Source organism: Festucalex cinctus, chromosome 18 (genome assembly GCF_051991245.1).
Source record: "Festucalex cinctus isolate MCC-2025b chromosome 18, RoL_Fcin_1.0, whole genome shotgun sequence".
Classification (NCBI taxonomy): domain Eukaryota; kingdom Metazoa; phylum Chordata; class Actinopteri; order Syngnathiformes; family Syngnathidae; genus Festucalex; species Festucalex cinctus.
Genome location: NC_135428.1, coordinates 2,879,171 through 2,900,744, shown reverse-complemented (window position 1 = coordinate 2,900,744; position 21,574 = coordinate 2,879,171). Strand labels below are relative to the sequence as shown.

At 39.1% G+C, this 21,574-nt stretch overlaps 2 protein-coding genes across 4 annotated transcripts; one reads left to right on the top strand and one right to left on the bottom strand.

Annotated features, from left to right (window-relative positions):
- The first annotated feature begins 1,428 nt into the window (after window positions 1-1,428).
- LOC144006623 (chitotriosidase-1-like) lies at window positions 1,429-19,522 on the top strand. Of its 3 annotated transcripts, none has more exons than XM_077505555.1 (15): window positions 1,429-1,566; window positions 2,774-2,837; window positions 3,170-3,212; window positions 3,311-3,342; window positions 3,452-3,478; window positions 4,082-4,283; window positions 4,369-4,419; window positions 4,542-4,704; window positions 5,014-5,138; window positions 5,229-5,328; window positions 18,008-18,132; window positions 18,218-18,317; window positions 18,394-18,558; window positions 18,632-18,715; window positions 18,831-19,522. In XM_077505555.1, exons 1-15 carry the CDS (start codon window positions 1,537-1,539, stop codon window positions 18,972-18,974), a joined length of 1,455 nt encoding a protein of 484 aa, XP_077361681.1. In that variant the 5' UTR covers window positions 1,429-1,536; the 3' UTR covers window positions 18,975-19,522. The 3 variants fall into 3 exon arrangements, with proteins under 3 accessions (XP_077361681.1, XP_077361683.1, XP_077361682.1); XM_077505556.1 differs by having other exon boundaries at window positions 1,440-1,566; window positions 2,794-2,837; XM_077505557.1 differs by lacking the exons at window positions 18,008-18,132; window positions 18,218-18,317; window positions 18,394-18,558; window positions 18,632-18,715; window positions 18,831-19,522 and adding exons at window positions 5,442-5,606; window positions 5,694-5,774; window positions 5,867-6,451.
- On the bottom strand, window positions 7,464-10,564 carry LOC144006671 (acidic mammalian chitinase-like). Its single transcript, XM_077505655.1, has 12 exons — window positions 10,540-10,564; window positions 10,297-10,345; window positions 10,164-10,195; window positions 10,065-10,091; window positions 9,766-9,967; window positions 9,625-9,675; window positions 9,354-9,519; window positions 8,677-8,801; window positions 8,492-8,591; window positions 8,251-8,415; window positions 8,094-8,177; window positions 7,464-7,978 (listed from the first exon to the last, which is right to left on the bottom strand). Exons 3-12 carry the CDS (start codon window positions 10,186-10,188, stop codon window positions 7,835-7,837), a joined length of 1,089 nt encoding a protein of 362 aa, XP_077361781.1. The 5' UTR covers window positions 10,189-10,195; window positions 10,297-10,345; window positions 10,540-10,564; the 3' UTR covers window positions 7,464-7,834.
- Window positions 19,523-21,574: the final 2,052 nt, after the last annotated feature.

Genomic DNA, 21,574 nt, shown 5'->3' with positions numbered 1-21,574 from the left:
TCCAGTCAAACAGCGAACGGGATTGCGAAATGTGAAAATGGCGGCGAGTGAATGAGTTAATATGCGGAAGAATGTCTAATCTATTCAAAATGGTTTCTACTCTTCTACTGGACCGCTCAGCCTAGTAGCCCTATGTGAAAGTGTATGACCCGATGAACTGGTTTCAACTGGATAAGTGCGCTCGAGCGGAGATGCCAGGACAGGTCACAGCGACACAACGGCCTAACTCAAGTCACCTACAGTATGTAATCATTAAGAGTTGCCTAATCTTACAAGAATTTGCGCAGCCCAAATAAAAATGTGCAGCATTGCACCTTTTCTAACTTAAAGGCGCAGTCTTTCCGAAAATTGATGGATGGAAATAGTTTATTGAATACATTTCTTTAATACATATCATTTCACTAACGTTCCCGCGTGTTTTTCAATAATAGAATGTCATCGTTTTTATGTTGTACTGTAGAGTTATTTATTTATTTATTTTCAGAGAATTGTAGCCAATAATAATAAACTACCCATGTACTTTGGAAAATGCAAAAAAACAGATCAATAAAAAATAAATCAATATGTCACAAGTACCCCTCTAATGTTCACTACTCTACTAGTGAAAATAAAGCTTGACTTTACTCCAGCACAGTGTTAAAACTCATTCATTCATTTTATCTTGCTCTTATACTGTCCAGTGTTGCATGTTGCTGGTCCCTGCAGACTTTGAGATTTGCGGACTATGGAAGATATGGTGGACCATATTTTGGGTCATTCACAGGGCACATATGGACAGTGGCAGATCATTCACGCTGTTACTGACTGGGAGCTGAACTCATGCTGTCACCCAAGTCAGACGTCATTAACAATACTTAACAATCGTTTCGTACAATATAAGGAAGTGAACAATCGCTTGTCTCAAGAAGTGAAAGGTTACCGCACAATAAAATAGTGGGTGTGTTTTCTGATAATGCCCTTCATAATTATTTAATTAATGAGCTACTGCAACGTTAATTAATCGGTGGTTTTAAGAGGACAGTTGAAGGCGGTGGCGCAGTTGTTTTTTTTTTGTTTTTTTTTGCTATAGGTGAATCATCTCAAGTCAAATCATTTTGGTTTGTTGTTGTACGGATGGTTTGGCTCGATGTTGTAACCATTTTAGAGCGCATGAATCTCATCTTTTTTTTCTTTCTTTTTTTTTTATCGATCTAATCCCTGTACTCAGTTTCCGTTCTTTCAGTTTACGTTGATTATGGCGGCACCTTATGGACAAAAGCGGTATTGTTATGTTTGAAGGAAGACGAAAGTTACGAACGTAACTACGGTGCTATGAGTCCCGAACGACCGCCAGGTGGCGGTGCTGTAACCAAGCACGGAATTTTCCTTGACGCTATCGCGACAAGGGGAATTCCGTGCTGTTTACAGCACCGCCACCTGGCGGCCGGGAGGGACGAAATAGGACCACATTTACTATGAGGACGAGCGCATTGCATCTTTGTTTGTTTTTCTTGTTTTTGTTTTTTTAGCTCACGTCAGCGAGTGAAATCCGGGCCAATGTTGATCCTTGACTGTCCTTTTATCCAGGTAGCTTCTCTTTTCCTTTTTTTGTTCTCCTCAGACAAAACTTTTCAGTTGTTTTGCAGCTTCTGCCAGGAAAGCAGTAATCGCCATTTAAATTGACTTTCGTCTTTGTAACGAATGGGGAAAGGGGGAAGTGACGTATGTCATAAAGAATTAAGATTTGTAGTTGTTTTTTTTGGGTGGCAGAGTTCCTACCATCCAAGTTGCTTAGTGCCAGTCAAAGTTTTATTTTATTCAAGTTGAAAAGTTCCATAGTGCTACAATGTGAGAAAATAAGGATTAAAATCAGTGGAATAACATTAAATATCTGCTTTTATTCACCGCTTTGGGTATGTAGACAAGAAAACAGTCGAATGAAATAACTCATTGGAGCTAATATTAAAAATATGATGCCATTGGTTGTCTTTTGTGTACAAAAAAGTAATCGCAGGCTGAATCAAGGCGTAATCATCCCAACAGTGGAGTGCATCATGCTATGGGGCTGCTTTGCTGATTCAGGACATGGATGTATTGGCACCATGGATGTAAAAATGATTCGTCAAGTTTATCTGTCAGTTTCCTGACCTCAACCCAATTTAGATGGTGATCCACGTAAGGCATCCCAATCGTATTGCTGAACAGTCAATCGTATTCATTGTTTGTACGATATTATTGCTGTGACTTGGATGGTAGATCATATTTTTATTGATAATCAGATGCCCGAGCCACTTCAGCTGGCTCCTCTCTATGCGGAGGAGCAGCGGCTCGTGACCATAGGTGAGGGTGAGGGTATTTCGAAAACACTTTTTTTTTTTTTTTTTATTACTTTATGTGCAGTATCATGTTTTATTTTCTGTCTCATGCACAGCATTCTGTTACAGTTGTTGTTTCAAAGTAATGACGTGAACTTGGGTTGAGTTGCGTTCAGTACAGATGCATCATAATTGGCCAGGAAGCCAAACAGGACTGACAAAAACAAAAACCGTAATAAAGCCATACCCTAAACCGTAATAATTGACCACTTTACCATTACCTGATGACGTGAAAGGTAAGAGAAGTGTTGTGAAATGCTTTGTGAAAAAACCTTCAGTCCAATTCAGAGTGACTCTGCAAAAAAAAAAAAAAAAAACAGTTAAAGCATGAAGCATAATGTTAAGGTCACAGAACGGTTTGTTTAATGAAATAATGACCAATCCACCAATATGCCACACCTTGACTTCAACTATATAAGTGGGACCATCTCTTCACCAGTCACCCATCAGCAAAGAGAGGCAATCAAAGCTGTCTTTGTGCTGGTAAGTAAAAATGTTTATTTCTCCTTGAATGTGGATTTTGACATGCATGCTAAAACGTTTCGTCTTTTGTAATGTTTTGTTGGAACATTTCAATGCAGCTTCCATGCGTGTCCAGTCTTGGCTAATAACAATTACATAGAGGTTAACAATGATGACGAAAATTTGACTTAATTGAATCAGTAATCAGCCTCTCAGCCAAAATTAAGCTGGGATTGGCTCAAAGATCGTCCGTGACCCTAATGTAGTGCAAAAGGAAATTAGTTAAAAGAATTGTGGTCTTGATAACCCCTATTTGCTGTTTTTATTTTTTTTTTCTTCTCAAACTATTCCAGATGTTCTTTGGTCACATTATATCTTCCCCACAAAACAAAAAAGGTCAAACGTCTCAAATCAACTCGTTCATCTATTCTAAAGGCAAGTTCACGTTAAATCTTGCACTCAACTAACTTTCATTACTTTTTGTAACTTTATAGAAACAGGATGCACAAGATCATTCTTTTTGCAGGTAAGGTGCACAAATTAATTCTGAATGTTTTTGTTTTTTTTAACAGTTTGTTCGATTAACAGGTTGCATTTGAAGTTTGAACATTTCTGATAAGTATGTCAATTTGCAGGTCTCTGTCTGGCCACTGCTTGGTTGGGTAAGTTTAAGCATTGCAATGGTTTGGAGATGCAGTGAACACATTTGCAAAGTCACTGTCATTATTATTAACTAATTGCTTAATTGTGTTAAATATGTTATTCTACACCCGCTATTCTTATTATTCCATTTTATTCCTCGCACTTTTTTGACACGCTGCTACTTCCACATTTTTCAACCGATTCTCGCCGTTCAAAGTTCGACATATTCCAAAAATTCACGCAACGACCGCTTCCAATTTTCTCAGTTCCAAAATTCACGGCTTACCCACAATTCCCGATTTCGTACCCGATTTTTTCCCCCATTATTCTTAATGGGAGATTCTACATTTTCCATTTACTTCCACATTTTTCATGCGATTCACTTCATTCCAACTTCAATATATTCCAGCAAGTCACGCCATGAGCTCTTCCAGCTTTTCCGTTCCAAAATTCACGTGTTACCCACAATTCCCGATTTCGTACCCGATTATTTCCCACATTCTACTTTTTCCATTTACTTCCACATTATTCATCCGATTGACTTCATTCCAACTTTAATTCCCCAGAAAAAGGCATTTTCTAGTTATGTCATGTTTTGTTTTGTTTTTCCCCCAATCATTCAGGTTCGACCGAAAAACTGGTGTGTGTCTATGACAGCGCCTCATACCGACGATGGGGGATTGCACGTTTCAAGATTGAAGACATCCAACCAAACCTGTGCACCCATTTGATCTATAGTTTTGTCTGCACTGATTCAAAATTAGAAATTGTCCCGACCTATCGTGACAAAAAGAAGTTTCCACTCTTCAAGAAGCTGAAGAACAGGTCAGACCTTGAGCTTGGAAATTTGTCTTACCTGCATGTTGCGTTTGATGACGAATGACATAACTAAACGTGTTTGGTCCAACAGTAATCCACATCTGAAAACCATTTTGGAGGTCAACCTGATCTTAAATCCGCTGTAAGCAAAGCTGCCCGTTGTTTTCATACTCTGACTGAATTCATAATTGCAAGAAAATATGGAAAGCCGCATTCTGTCTTTGTCTGCGCTCAAGCTATTTTGTTGTTTCATCACTCTTACAGATTCTCAGAACTGATAGCCGCAGAAGAACACAGAGCGACTTTCATCAAGTCTGCAATCTCCATTTTGAGAAACCCTTATTACATGTTTGATGGGATCAACCTCGTGTGGCTGAACACCAAGAAATTACTGGAAGTCAAGAATGATTTCACAAAGCTCATCAGGGTATGTTCTTGAAATTTTAATCGACTTAGGACACCGTCAGACAAAAGCATATTCTACGCTTCTTGTCAGAGGTGGCAAGTCCAGGTCCAGAAAATAAAAACCCTGCCACAGTTTGGCTTTAGCGCCCAGGTGCTAGCTAGCGAGCTCCCTAGTTAGCTCCCATGGTGCTCGTTTACCTGCTAGCTCGCTAGCATCAATGGCTAAAGCCAAACTGTGGCAGTTGTTTTTTTTTTGTTTTTTTTACTTTCTGGACCTGGATTTGGCACCTCTGCTTCTTGTCCACTTGACCAAGCCTTTCTGTTTGTGTAGGAGTTTCAAGACGCCTTTTACGCAGAGGCGGTCGAAAGCGGATATGAAAAACTACTGCTCACTGCTAGCGTCTCTGCTGAGCCATCCGTTATTTCTCACAGCTACGACGTCAAACATATTGCAAAGTAAATACGAATTTTACGATTTCCCTTACGTGCTTTTTTTTTTTTTTTTTTCAACTTTTGCTAAACACGAACCTTTCTTTGTTTTATCAGGGACATCGACTTCTTCAACGTGATGACGTCAGATATCGAAATAATCTATCTCAAGGGCCGACCATCTTTCTGTCTTCCGGAAGAATCGTTCAATAAGGCGGTAAGTAACAACCGGCGTAAGCACATCGTAAGTATTCCGAAATCGGTCACGTTTGAATGACTTGGGCTCCATCTACGTTTTCTTGGTCACAACCATTTCTCCCCATACGTTAGGCTTCCGCAGTGAACTACTGGAAAAGGGCGGGAGCACCGACCTATAAGATTATCTTGGGAATTGGGGTATTTGGTGAAGCTTATACGACGGACAGTTACGGTAACATTCAAGTGGTGAGAGGCCATTTGTACGATTTGCCAAAAGGGTTCTGGGCCCGTTATGAGGTAAAAAAAAAAAAAAAGTAAATAAGCAGCAGCTTCTGTTAGAACTGGTGGGAACGCAGTATTTGAAAATGCGGGTCTTCCTTTCAGGTGTGTTACTTCCTGCAAAGAATTGATAATTCTTCAACTACGCAGGTTGTCTTTGATGACATAACTTCTATTGATACAAAGGTAGTCCGATTCAGTCACACGCAAAACATTCAAACTGATCATATTCGAACACATGATTTACAGTTAACATTTCCCCCCCTTTGTCTGTAAAGGTTCAATACATTCAAAACCACAAACTTGGAGGAGCTTACGTCCTGTCCCTGGACCTGGATGACTTCAATCACATAAGCTGCAGTCACGACAAGAAATTTCCCGTCATCCAACATCTGCACGATCACCTCGCTCTGGATTATTACCACTAAGTAATCCGGTAGCATTTACAGTACTTAATTGGGGCTATAATGGAGATTAAGATTCATTATCTAATCAGTAGTTATGTGCACTGTTATGACATAGTAGTATGGTCACAATGGGGGATAAATCATAAAGGATTTTTTTTTTTTAAACACTTGCTCCCATTTACCACGGCAAGAATGTTTTTTCAGTAATGGGTGTTCATAATCGGCTACTGATCATAAGGTAATTCAGATTATACTCTATAGATTTATAGTTTGTGTGTCTACATGTAGCTGAAGATCATCATGACATCTGTACACACCATTCTGCATATTATTTGATGTTTTAATGAGGTGAAACAAAATGTAATAAAATCTTTAAAAAAAAAAAAAATAAAAAAAATGTGCTGTACATTATTTTATTTGTTTTGACCAACATTCATTTCAGCACTGAGCCGCGATACAAAAATTATTACTGACTGAAATTAGCATCAGCCTGTTCCAAAAAACAAACATTATTTTGGACTCACCTACTGGATGTGCTTCCCGATGCTATTTTTCTAACCCCGTCATTCTTCTGAGCTTCGTGTTTCATTACGGGCCAGTCAAGTTGTCTCCATGGCAATGAGACGATGTGTTGTGTCACAATTTATTTATTCTATATGCGTATACAATGTCTTAATTCAGAGTCCCTGCTTCATGAAGAGAATGAATTAAAACTTTCTATATGTGATTGCATTTCATGCATAGCTGTCATCAACTGATAAATGTAGAATATTCTTATTCAGTGCTTTAATAAGGCCTGTTTTTCGTGATGAATGTCATACAACATTTTAGGCTTCTACTTGTGTGTATTACACTGTGTTATACTTGCCAGTTGCCACCTTTTTTTTGTTCTTACTGGTGCTCGTAAGAGGGAACACATAACTCCTATCTTGGCCTCTCTTCACTGGCTGCCCGGGAAATTTAGAATCCACTTTAAAGTTCTTCTATTTGTTTTCAAATCTCCCAATGGTGCTGAACATTAACAGTTGAACCTGTATTTTTATTATTATTATTATTATTTATTTATTTTTTTTAAATTTATTTTTTATTATTTTTTATTATTGCACTTCATTTCGTTTTAGACAATGCACTAATGATAAAAATTCGAGTAAGAACATTGTTCTCATAAAACTAGAATTAACCACACCCCCCCCCCCCCCCCACACCACCACCACCCGCCCCGCCCACCCCACCCCGCCCCGCCTTCCATGACTTCTGTATTGCACCTGAGTGTTGAAATGAACACATTTGTCAAAAATAAATAAATAAGTAAATAAATGACAAAATGCACAAGAGTAAATTATTGAGATTTAATTGAATTTCGTGTCACAAAACCACCTCCAATGCTGGTGTGTGCAGTTGTCATGATGATCTTCCCATACAGGTATCACACAAATTAGAAATTAAAATGAATGTGAGACAACTGCGTTACCATATGAACAGTGGTTGATTGCAAACACCATAATTCTTGCCATGAAAGAAAAAAAAATCCTTTCTGATTAATCCCAAATTGTATGATAATAGTACTCAACTGTTATCAAAGTACACATAACAGCATTTTAGATCACGAATCTTTACCTCCATTATAGCCCCAATTAAGTAAATTCCCCACACCACACACACAGTCACCAAAATAATCGTGTATTCTTCTTCATGACAAGGAAGCAAGACCACACAATTCATGTTTCAAACTCATGAAAACATGAATCACGATGCGAGAGGATTATCACATTCACTGCCAGCCCAGCAAAAAGGCATCGCACCATTTGACGTCTTTTTCCGTCAAAGGCAGTGAATGAGTTAATAATACTCAACTAGCTCATCGTGCAGGTGTTGGATGACGGGATATTTCTTGTCAGAAGTGGAGCACACTTGTTGGAAGTCATCCAGGTCCAGGGACAGGACGAAGGCTCCTCCAAAGTGGTGCTTTTTAATGTATTGCACCTTAGAGGGTAAAGGGGAAAAAAAGTTGACGGTAAATCATGTGTTCAACTTGATGATCAATAACACATCGTTGTCCCTTAGTTTGAGGCTTTTACGTGTGACTGAAAAAGATTACCTTTGCGTCAATCGAAGCGATGTCATCAAAGACGACGTTCTTGTCTGATGACGCCTCAAGAGGTCCGTCGAGGAAAGAGCACAGCTGAAAGGAAGACCCACATTTGGAAATGTTGCATTCCCTTCAGTTCCAACAGAAGCCGCCGCTCGTACGTTACCTCATAACGGGCCAAGAAGCCTTTTGGTACGTCAGTCAAAAGGCCTCCTTCCGCTTGAATCATACCCTGACTGTCATTCGTATAAGCTTCTCCAAAGACGCCAATTCCCATGTTAATCTTATGGCTCGGTACTCCCGTCTGATTCCAGAAGTTCACTGCGGAAACCTAACGGATGGGAGAAACGGTGAAGCGCGACAAAACGTGAGCCACAAATAGATTTCGGGACGGAATTTGTATTCACCGCCTTTGCGAACGATTCTTCTGGAGTGGAGAAGGACGGTTGGACGTTCAGAACAAACATTTCGATATCCGACGTCATCACATTGAAGAAGTCGATGTGGCTGATAAAAAGACGGAACCGTTACTGCTTAGCAAAAGATGAAAAGGGGCAAAAAGGGTGGAAATCGTTTTGAAATGTGTGTTTACTCTGCAATCTCTTCGACATCGTAGCTCTGAGAAATAACCGTCGGCTCGGCGGAGACGCTAACAGTGAGCAGGAGTTCGTCAGATCCACGACGCTCTGCCTCCTTGTTGAATTCTTTTCGGAATTCCTGCACAAACACAAAGGCTTTATGTATTGGGCATGAAGAATCAGATGCGCTTTCATCTGACAGTGTCCTGAGTAGGGATGTCACGATAGGGGCGATATCGTGACATTAAAACTGCCACGATATCGTCGTCGTCATGTTGACAATATTTAAAAGGAACACATCTGTTAAATAGGCAGGTTGATTTCCATTGGTGCAGTTCTAGCACCCTCTAGTGGCTCGTTTATTAGTGACATTTAATTTTCATTGGGGATGTTTTGGCCTTCTATGTTTCAAATCGATGCTAATAGTCAGATGAAGAGAAATCGAATTTGTTTGTCAAGCGATAAATGTGTGCTTGCATTAGCAAGTAAGTGCCTCAATATCGTTATTAGAGATTGTAGGTGGTTTATATGCATTGAAGTTATGTACAAAAGCACAATATTGTGATTTTTTTTTTTTTTTTTTTACAATATTTTTCAAATATCGCCAACGCCCCCACAATATCGTGATAATATCGTATTGTGATATCGTTACATCGCTCGTCCCAAGTCGTTGAGAATTTCATGATCGTACCTCGATGAGGTATGTAAAATAGTCGATGTATTTCTGAAAGTCGTCCATGTTGTTCTGCCACAAGATGTTGATGCCATCAAATATATAATTTGGTTCTCTCAAAATGGAGATTGCGGACTTGATGAAAGTCGCCCTATTTTCTGGTGTGGCGATCAGTTCTTGGACTCTGTTGAACGAAAGGACAATTAAAGTGACAAAACAACCAAATATATAAATGGTGACTTCAGTCCCGGTCAGTACGATGCGACGACACGGGGCAGCTTTTACTTACAGCGGATCTGAAATCAGGTTGACCTCCAAAATGGTTTTCAAATGTGGATCACTGTTGGACCAAACATGTCGACGTGTTTATTTTCTGAACATGCGCAATATGCGGGCACGAGGAGACAAATTTGCATGCTCGAGCGCTGACCTCTTCTTCAGCTCCATGATGAGTGGAAATTTGGTTCCGTCATTCGCGTTGAGGGAAATTTGAAAATTTGAATCGACGTTGACGGAACTGTAGATCAGATGGGTACACAGGTGCGGTTCGATGTCATTAATCTGGAAATGTCCGATCCCCATCCGTTGGTCTGACACGCTGTCATAGACGCACACCACTTTTTTGGCGCAAGCTGAACGATCCGAAAAATGGAAACGGTTAATAACGACGGTGACTTTGGCAACTTTTCTCAATTTGACCTACAAGTCGTTGCGATTATATAAACATACCCAACCAAGCAGTGGTCAGACAGAGACCTGCAAATTGACACATCAGAAATGTTCAAACGTCAAATGCAACCGTTCAAAAACAGAATTTGTGCACTTTACCTGCAAGGAGAATAATCTTGTGCATCTTGTTGCTATAAAGTTACAAAAAGTTGAATGCAAATTAGTTGAGTGCAAGATTTGAATTTGACTTGCCGATAGAATACATCAAATAGTTTAGAGAGTTAAGATGTACCTTTTTCTTATTCTTTGCGGGAAAGATTTAATTAGTGGCCAAAGGACATCTGGAAGAAAAAAAAAAAAAGTGTCATCATTTTCGTTATCTTCTTTACAATTGTTATTATTCGTCTAAACTTCAAGCTTGGACATATAAAAGATGCAGCATGGAAATTCACCAACTGACATTAGAGAGACAATTCAAAAGTGTTCGCATACATCATCAATCCATATTCATGGACAAATAAACACGTTTACTTACCAACACAAAGACGGCTTCGATTGCCTCTCGATGCTGATGGGTGAGCGACGAAGAGACGGTCTCGCTTATATAGTCGAAGAAGGCGGAGCTGTCATTCTTTCAACTTCAATTATGCTTTGTTCGTTGTCAAAATGGATTCGAATTGGCCAAACGCAAGGAACCCAAAAAACCAGCCTGAGAACTTGCGCGTTCCGATTCAAGTTGAAAGTAACTGTTTTGTTGGAGATTTTGGCAAAAGGGTTTCACAACATTTCTGTTACCTTCCACGTCACCAGTTACTGGTAAAGTGGTCGATTATTAATTAAAGTTGAGGATGTGGCTCGTTCATTACAGTTTTGTTTTTTATTGGTTTTCAGTCCTGTTTGGCTTCTTGGTCATGCAGTTCGATGCATCTACTGAACTCAACTCAACCCAAGTAAACTTCATTTTTAGAATACTTTCAAAAATAACCACCTGATGGGAAATGTATATATGTGATCTTATTTAAACGCATATAAAACTGCATGTTTAATATTAAGTGTTTAGTTGTTTAACATAGCATAATATGACCAATAAGAATGTATTTGGAATGTTTTTTTTGACAAGAAAATGTGAAAATTCCCCCCCAGGTGGGGACCAGTGGGGCAATTATCCATGCGTGCAATTCCTTTCTGAAAACTTGCACAACTTGCTCAATTCATCACGCGTGGAATTTCTCAGTGAAAGTGTGTCAAACTTGTCAAGCTTGTAAAACATATTCAGTTTGTGGAAAAAAACAAAATGTGAGCAAAAGGTGACTTTTTGGTCAGGAGAGTTTGAGGCTGATGCAAGACCTCTTTCTCCTTTTCGAGAATTTTTTTTTTGACTCAGTCTGTATTCTTTATATCTTGTCTCATGAGCAGAATTTTTGCTTTAACCCCGACACCACCATTGAAACAAAGTGCTGTACATAAGACCGAACATAGACCATAATACTGCACATTAAGAAATAATAACAAATAAATATAATGTCATTTTTCTAAATAAAAAATTCAAGATTCTTTCTTTTTTTTTTTTACAGATAGCTCTGAGGTCAGTCCGTCTACTGTATTACAAGAAGATTGCTGTAATGATTAGTTTTGGGCTTCTGAAGAATGGCCTCGGTCAGGCTTGTAGGCAATATTGATTACCGTATTTGATGAACTGTAATATTGAAACTCTACTTTCCACGCTGTCATTTGCAAGTATCCAGATCACATTTTGTTTGTCTCCATTATTCGGTAACGCCACAGCTACACAAATATGTAAAAAATGCAAGTATAAAAAATTCAGTATAAGTTTAAAAAGAACACAATGAAGCCTTTACTTGTCCTTTGTGATTTAACTTTGCAGCTGGTATTTGCCTGTCAATTTGCAACTTGCACTCATGCACACACTTTTCTTGTGTTTTTTTTTTTTTTAACTGTAAGGCAAGATGGCCTTAAGTTCTCTGGCAAAATATCTTGATAAGCTCGAAGATTACTTTTACACCCATGGTGGCAATATGTCCATGTTTTTGAATTAGCAAAGCAGTTTTAAACCATGTTGTCCCTTCCACCGTAATTCACAGATCGGATGAGGTTTTGATTGTGATGATTCGATCTGTTCTGTTCTTCCTGGTTCAGCCCGCGATTAGCTGTTTTGTGTACCACAAGTCAACCAACGGCATTATAATTTTAACATTAGCTTTTTAATGTTTTCCAGCTAATTCCTTTCCCATTTCTTCCTAAAGAAAGAGGACAGGAATTAGATTGATTATGCGCTTTGGATTTTCCACCCACAAAGTACTCGACACTACCTCTTAATTCACATTTAGTACCTTGTTCAACATTCTGACATGGTCACAAGGGCCAGGGGTCAAACCCGCAACCTCTGAGTTGCCAAATGACCACTCTAACGTTGAGCCATTCCACTCGCTTCATCATTTAGATTCAAATGATTCGAACAATTCGAACAAACCAACAAAGAAACGAGACCGGCGTGCTCACGTCTGTAAAACAACAAACAAACACAAACGGTCCGACTTGAGATGATTCAGCACAAGACAAAAGCTGTGCGCCACCGCCTTCAAATGTCCTCTTCAAACCACCGATTAATCATCGTCGCAGGAGCTCATTAAATCAGGATGAAAGGCATCGTCAGAAAAGTCAACCAGTATTTTATTGTGTGATAACCTTTCCCTTCTTGGGACAAACAACTTTTGACTTCCTCGTATTTTAGGTTAAACATGTTCTGAATTGTTAGCGTGTGTTTCACTTGTCTGACTTGGGTAATAGCACGGGTTCAACTCCCAGTCAGTGATGGCGTGAACGTGTGAATGTGCGCTGTTTGGCTTCTTGGTCATGCAGTGAGATGCATCTGTATTGAAGAGTACTTAAAAAAAAAAAACCTGATGTATTGTTATTAGTGTTGTTCCGATACCGATACTGGTATCGGCAGAGGCGCCGATACTGCTTTAAAACAGTGGTATCGGTATCGGTGAGTACTCACAAGTAACATGCCGATTAGAGGTGTGCAAAATTTCCGATTCTTAGATTATTCACGATTCGGCCGTGGAACAATCGAGAACGATTCACAAACGTCCAAATTCCGATTATATAAATATGCCAAGGGAAGCGAAACGAGCGAAAAGTACGCGGAACTGAAACGCAGTAGCGCGCGCGGTCTTCGGGACGCTTAATGGGACGGACCGAGAGTACACATCCACAACTCACGCCTCGAGATTCAAAACAACAACAAGCATGGCTGAGCTGACCAACCCACCTCTTCGTGAGATCAGACCTGCTCCGAAAAGGCAAACAACTTGAGGCGGAAGTATCAGCTAGCTGGCTGCAATGCGTCGGTTAGCGTTCTACAGGGCACCGCGCAGTGATACGAACGAACGAACAGAAAAGTAGTGGCTGGCGGTAATGGCGTCTGACTTTATTCAGAAAAGAGTATTGTGGTGGAAATGTATCACGCTTTTGAAAACAAATAGTTTTTAGAAGAAAAAGGCTTTATTTCCGAGACCCCAGCCAGCTTGCTGGACTATTTTCTTTTTTATTTTCTTCTCGTCCAACGTCGAACCAGAACGCGTGTCACCGAACGCTGTCAAAAAGAAGTCAGTGCTTGATCGCACACACGGGAGGTGAGGATCAAATTGAGATTCATGTTAAAAAAGCCGAACGATCCCATTAATGTTTACACGTTCATGTTTACACAAGTTAAAAAGCAGAAAAGCACTTGAGGGTTTTTTTTTTTTTTTGTACCTCTGAGAAACTTTAATGTTTACATGTTCATCTTTACACAACTTAAAAAGCAGGAAAGCACTTTTTTTTTTAGGCATTTGTATTGAAGTAGTAGTTCACATTGTCTTTCATTTATACCTCAGTGCACTTTTGAGTGGATAAAAATAATATATTTTTGCTCAATGCTATGTTTTATTCTGTTGAAGACTGAATATACTTAAAAGCTGTTGTTACAGAATGAGGACTTGAGTATTTTATTTACTGTTTTGAACTGTTAACTTGATACTGAAATAGTAGTTTATGTAGGCCTGAGAGGACTTTTGTACTATTTTTGTAACTAATGTACGAAACATTAAAAGCACCAAAATACATTGGTTTTTTTCTGCTGCCTGGGGGGGAAATCAATAATCGTTTTATAATCGAATCGTAGCCTCTGAATCGTAATCGCAATCGAATCGTGAGGTGCCCCAAGATTCCCACCTCTAATGCCGATACCATTAATTTCAAAGCTAATATAGGATTTTGGATGCAGCATCTTGTGTCGTGCTGGTGCACGACATTCACTGATATGTGACATGCTCACTGCATGCCGATTTAAGATATCCGATTGGCCCTTGAATGCTCTGAACCAATTGCAGGGCAGCTTTTTCATGTTGAGGAAAAAAAAAAAAAAAAAAAAAAAAAACATAAGTATCGGTATGGTATCGGTATCGGCCGATACTGCAAAGCTGGGTATCGGAATCGGTATCGGGGGCCAAAAAAACGTATCGGAACAACACTAATTGTTATATCATTTAAACACATATAACGTGCACATTTGATATGAAGTGTTTGTTTATTTAACATCGAAGTAAGACAAATAAGAATGTATTTAAAATGTTTTATATTTTAGACAAAACTCTGACTGAGAGTCAAACGTTTTCTTTTCGAAAAGGAGAAAAAAGCTCTTGCGTCAGCCTCAAACATTCCCGACCGTTTTATTTTCTCTCAAACAGAATATGTTTGACAAGCTTTACAAGTTTGACAAACTTTCACAGAAGAATTCCACATAACTCCCCAAAGGTCAGCAAGTTTTCACAAATTGCACACGTTGACAATTGATGCCTGTGAAAGTCCGCACCGAGTTGGGGAATTTTCAAAACACAATCTTCTCTTGTCTAAAAGAACATTCTAAATACATTTTTATTTGTTTTACTCCACTATGTGAAATAAGTAAACACTTAATATTAAATATGCAGTAGACTACTTGTGTCCAAACTACGGCCCGGGGGCCATTTGCGGCCCGACGTCCATTTTTCAGTGGCCCACGACATATGCTAAAAAATGGCATGTGACTCAGTTCAAATAAAATAAAAACAAAAATGTTTGGAGATGGTGAAAGTAGGAGAGGAAGGTGTCGAAAAACACAGGTGCCATTAAAGGTTATTTTAGTTAGCGAAATCTCATAAAAAAACAAACTAAAATTCAAAAAACAATTTTGTAAACGAAATGAAATAAAAACGAAAATGCTTTTTTAAAAAAACAAAAAAAAAACCAAACTGAAACTACATTTCATGTTAACAAAACTAACTAAAACGAACTATAATTATATCAAACATGTCCTTCGTTTTAGTCTTTGGTAATTAATTTAATGCAGGAGCCTTTGGGGATGATTTGAAATGTGATTTTTAGTAATAAAGAGGTCTTGCATCAGCCTCAAACTCTCCTGACCAAAAAGTCACCTTTTGCTCACATTTTGTTTTTTTTCCACAAACTGAATATGTTTTACAAGCTTGACAAGTTTGACACACTTTCACTGAAAAATTCCACGCGTGATGAATTGAGCAAGTTGTGCAAGTTTTCAGAAAGGAATTGCACGCATGGATAATTGCCCCACTGGTCCCCACCTGGGGGGGAATTTTCACATTTTCTTGTCAAAAAAAAACATTCCAAATACATTCTTATTGGTCATATTATGCTATGTTAAACAACGATAAACACTTAATATTAAACATGCAGTTTTATATGTGATTTAAAAAGATCACATATATACATTTTCCATCAGGTGGTTATTTTTGAAAGTATTCTAAAAATGAAGTTGACTTGGGTTGAGTTGAGTTCAGTAGATGCATCGAACTGCATGACCAAGAAGCCAAACAGGACTGAAAACCAACAAAAAACAAAACTGTAATGAACGAGCCACATCCTCAACTTGAATAATCGACCACTTTACCAGTAACTGGTGACGTGGAAGGTAACAGAAATGTTGTGAAATTGTTTGGTCCACTCCAAACCCTTTCGCCAAAATCTCCAACAAAACAGTTACTTTCAACTTGAATCGGAACGCGCAAGTTCTCAGGCTGGTTTTGTGGTTCTTTGCGTTTGGCCAATTCGAATCCATTTTGACAACGAACAAAGCATAATTGAAGTTGAAAGAATGACAGCTCCGCCTTCTTCGACTATATAAGCGAGACCGTCTCTTCGTCGCTCACCCATCAGCATCGAGAGGCAATCGAAGCCGTCTTTGTGTTGGTAAGTAAACGTGTTGATTTGTCCATGAATATGGATTGATGATGTATGCGAACACTTTTGAATTGTCTCTCTAATGTCAGCTGGTGAATTTCCGTGCTGCATCTTTTATATGTCCAAGCTTGAAGTTTAGACTAATAATAACAATTGTAAAGAAGATAACGAAAATGATGACACTTTTTTTTTTTTTTTTTCCAGATGTCCTTTGGCCACTAATTAAATCTTTCCCGCAAAGAATAAGAAAAAGGTACATCTTAACTCTCTAAACTATTTGATGTATTCTATCGGCAAGTCAAATTCAAATCTTGCACTCAACTAATTTGCATTCAACTTTTTGTAACTTTATAGCAACAAGATGCACAAGATTATTCTCCTTGCAGGTAAAGTGCACAAATTCTGTTTTTGAACGGTTGCATTTGACGTTTGAACATTTCTGATGTGTCAATTTGCAGGTCTCTGTCTGACCACTGCTTGGTTGGGTATGTTTATATAATCGCAACGACTTGTAGGTCAAATTGAGAAAAGTTGCCAAAGTCACCGTCGTTATTAACCGTTTCCATTTTTCGGATCGTTCAGCTTGCGCCAAAAAAGTGGTGTGCGTCTATGACAGCGTGTCAGACCAACGGATGGGGATCGGACATTTCCAGATTGATGACATCGAACCGCACCTGTGTACCCATCTGATCTACAGTTCCGTCAACGTCGATTCAAATTTTCAAATTTCCCTCAACGCGAATGACGGAACCAAATTTCCACTCATCATGGAGCTGAAGAAGAGGTCAGCGCTCGAGCATGCAAATTTGTCTCCTCGTGCCCGCATATTGCGCATGTTCAGAAAATAAACACGTCGACATGTTTGGTCCAACAGTGATCCACATTTGAAAACCATTTTGGAGGTCAACCTGATTTCAGATCCGCTGTAAGTAAAAGCTGCCCCGTGTCGTCGCATCGTACTGACCGGGACTGAAGTCACCATTTATATATTTGGTTGTTTTGTCACTTTAATTGTCCTTTCGTTGAACAGAGTCCAAGAACTGATCGCCACACCAGAAAATAGGGCGACTTTCATCAAGTCCGCAATCTCCATTTTGAGAGAACCAAATTATATATTTGATGGCATCAACATCTTGTGGCAGAACAACATGGACGACTTTCAGAAATACATCGACTATTTTACATACCTCATCGAGGTACGATCATGAAATTCTCAACGACTTGGGACGAGCGATGTAACGATATCACAATACGATATTATCACGATATTGTGGGGGCGTTGGCGATATTTGAAAAATATTGTTAAAAAAAAAAAATCACAATATTGTGCTTTTGTACATAACTTCAATGCATATAAACCACCTACAATCTCTAATAACGATATTGAGGCACTTACTTGCTAATGCAAGCACACATTTATCGCTTGACAAACAAATTCGATTCCTCTTCATCTGACTATTAGCATCGATTTGAAACATAGAAGGCCAAAACATCCCTAATGAAAATTAAATGTCACTAATAAACGAGCCACTAGAGGGTGCTAGAACTGCACCAATGGAAATCAACCTGCCTATTTAACAGATGTGTTCCTTTTAAATATTGTCAACATGACGACGACGATATCGTGGCAGTTTTAATGTCACGATATCGCCCCTATCGTGACATCCCTACTCAGGACACTGTCAGATGAAAGCGCATCTGATTCTTCATGCCCAATACATAAAGCCTTTGTGTTTGTGCAGGAATTCCGAAAAGAATTCAACAAGGAGGCAGAGCGTCGTGGATCTGACGAACTCCTGCTCACTGTTAGCGTCTCCGCCGAGCCGACGGTTATTTCTCAGAGCTACGATGTCGAAGAGATTGCAGAGTAAACACACATTTCAAAACGATTTCCGCCCTTTTTGCCCCTTTTCCTCTTTTGCTAAGCAGTAACGGTTCCGTCTTTTTATCAGCCACATCGACTTCTTCAATGTGATGACGTCGGATATCGAAATGTTTGTTCTGAACGTCCAACCGTCCTTCTCCACTCCAGAAGAATCGTTCGCAAAGGCGGTGAATAAAAATTCCGTCCCGAAATCTATTTGTGGCTCACGTTTTGTCGCGCTTCACCGTTTCTCCCATCCGTTAGGTTTCCGCAGTGAACTTCTGGAATCAGACGGGAGTGCCGAGCCATAAGATTAACATGGGAATTGGCGTCTTTGGAGAAGCTTATACGAATGACAGTCAGGGTATGATTCAAGCGGAAGGAGGCCTTTTGACTGACGTACCAAAAGGCTTCTTGGCCCGTTATGAGGTAACGTACGAGCGGCGGCTTCTGTTGGAACTGAAGGGAATGCAACATTTCCAAATGTGGGTCTTCCTTTCAGCTGTGCTCTTTCCTCGACGGACCTCTTGAGGCGTCATCAGATAAGAACGTCGTCTTTGATGACATCGCTTCGATTGACGCAAAGGTAATCTTTTTCAGTCACACGTAAAAGCCTCAAACTAAGGGACAACGATGTGTTATTGATCATCAAGTTGAACACATGATTTACTGTCAACTTTTTTTCCCCTTTACCCTCTAAGGTGCAATACATTAAAAAGCACCACTTTGGAGGAGCCTTCGTCCTGTCCCTGGACCTGGATGACTTCCAACAAGTGTGCTCCACTTCTGACAAGAAATATCCCGTCATCCAACACCTGCACGATGAGCTAGTTGAGTATTATTAACTCATTCACTGCCTTTGACGGAAAAAGACGTCAAATGGTGCGATGCCTTTTTGCTGGGCTGGCAGTGAATGTGTTAATCCACTCGCATCGTGATTCATGTTTTCATGAGTTTGAAACATGAATTGTGTGGTCTTGCTTCCTTGTCATGAAGAAGAATACACGATTATTTTGGTGACTGTGTGTGTGGTGTGGGGAATTTACTTAATTGGGGCTATAATGGAGGTAAAGATTCGTGATCTAAAATGCTGTTATGTGTACTTTGATAACAGTTGAGTACTATTATCATACAATTTGGGATTAATCAGAAAGGATTTTTTTTTTCCAACTCCTGCATTCATCTTTCATGGCAAAAATTATGGTGTTTGCAATTAACCACTGTTCAAATGGTAAAACAGTTGTCTCACTTTCATTTTAATTTCTAATTTGTGTGACTACCTGTATGGGAAGATCATCATGACAACTGCACACACCAACATGCGTATCATTGGATGTTTTAATTTGGTGTGTTTGTGACACAAAATTCAATTAAATCTCTCAATAATTTCGTCCTCCTGTGCACTGTTTCGTTTATTTTTCTGAACGCCATATTCATTTCAGCACTCAGTTACAATAGATAAGATATGGAAGGTGTGTGTTTGGGGGGGGGTTAGTTGTTTTTCAATTTCAATGAATGCACAACACCAGGGCTCGACTCGACTATCCTCCCATGCTTAATATATTATGTATGGAAATTTCAGACCCCTCCATGATTTCAAAGTGGGAGAAGTTGCGCAATCGCAGGGTGTTCAAATACTTATTTTCATCACTGTGTTTACCTAAAAAAAAATAGCCTTGGCTGACCCGAGAGAAGATAAGCGGTGCGGAAAATGCATGGATGGACGAGGGCTGCAGCAATTGAGTGTTTTTCAAGTAATCGGATTTTTAAAAAAAAAACAAAAAAAAAACGCCTATTTTGCATTATTCAACACAATCTGCAATGTTTGCCCCTAAGATGTAAAATGGTTGAATATTCCTGGTCAATATTATAATTTATATATTTCCATTTCATATTTTGGTCATTTTAACTTTCGTTTGCTATTTTTAAAAAAATAAAGTGGAAGTTACTTACCAATTTTAACTGAATGCTTATCTGGAATACTATTTATTTTTTTTTCCTTAATAGTAGTCGTACTTGTGTACAATTTTTATCTACAAACTCCTGGCATCCATGCCTGGTAGCATGAAAACAGTCCTTGGAGCAACATGATGACCTATATTACTGTATTTGTCTGCACAATGATTATCGAAAATATCACAATCCATGTGTAAATGTGTAGCCAGATGTCTAGAAGGGGCAGACAGCCATTAGGCTGGGTCAATGTCTGTTTGTTTTTTAATTCATAAAGGAGTTAAAATACTCTTCAACATATTATGAGTATCTTCACTCTGAACCTTCTAAAATCCAGCAAATCCATGGCATTTTAATTTAAGCTTGAGGCCACTAGATGGCATCATGGTTCAAATAAAACTTGGCCACTCGCCGATATGGAGAGAGCAAAGGGCCAAGTGTAGTCAATAAGTAACTTGATCTCAAAATGTAGTTCAAAGGTTCTGCTCATCATTTCCTGGATGCCAGTAAAGATTTAATTGAGAATGTTGACATTTTGGATTACCGGTAATTGTCATCATTTAAATTAAGATTGTGCAATGTTTACTAATTTTCTAATTAGAATAAACCAACCTTGGTTTTAAGGATGTATTTTATCACTCATGGCTTTGTAAAAGAATGTCACACCTAAAGGGACAATTCAGAGCCCCCAATTAACTCGCCATGCATGTCTTTGGAACGCGGGAGGAGACCGGAGTACCCGGAGAAGACCCACACGGGCACGGGGAGAACATGCAAACTCCACCCAGGAAGGTCCGAGCCTGGACTCGAACCCGAGTCCTCAGAACTGGACGTGCTAACCCGTCAACGACCGTGCCGCCTCTTTGGGTTTTTCTTTTTCATAATAACCAAAGACTACGGCCTCCATGTGACCGAGTGCGAAGGCCACATTTGTGACACACTTGACTTTTCTTTATGAGTGTCGTCAAAGTCATGGCTGAAACAGTGTTACGAGTGTTCAGGACTTGACTCAATCATTACACAAAAACGAAATAAAAACAAATAGTGTTTGCGCCATACTGTGTGCACCAACTTCAGGAATAAATAATCATAATAAATAATATCTTAATTGTTCAAATGCGTGTGTATCATAATGTACAACCCCAAATTGGGGAAAATGTAAAAAAAAAGAAAAAAAGGTGAAAGACAAATGTTGCATTGAAACTATGTATGGATGTTTGTATGTGTACAGAATTACAGCCATTTAGCATTTTAGATTGTGCATATATGCCAAATCAGCAAAAAAAAACAAAAAAAACTTGCTTACCCAGCAGTTTGTTTTACATTGAGCAATAAGGGTAACATCCTCTGGTCAAAGAAATTGTGGATGTTAAAAGGGGAAATGAGGATTTGGTTACTCACTGTGGACAACATACTATATTGCACTGAACTTGCCAACCCTGTTTCAGCAGATTTACACATGACTGACTTTCTGACTAATGGACTTATAATT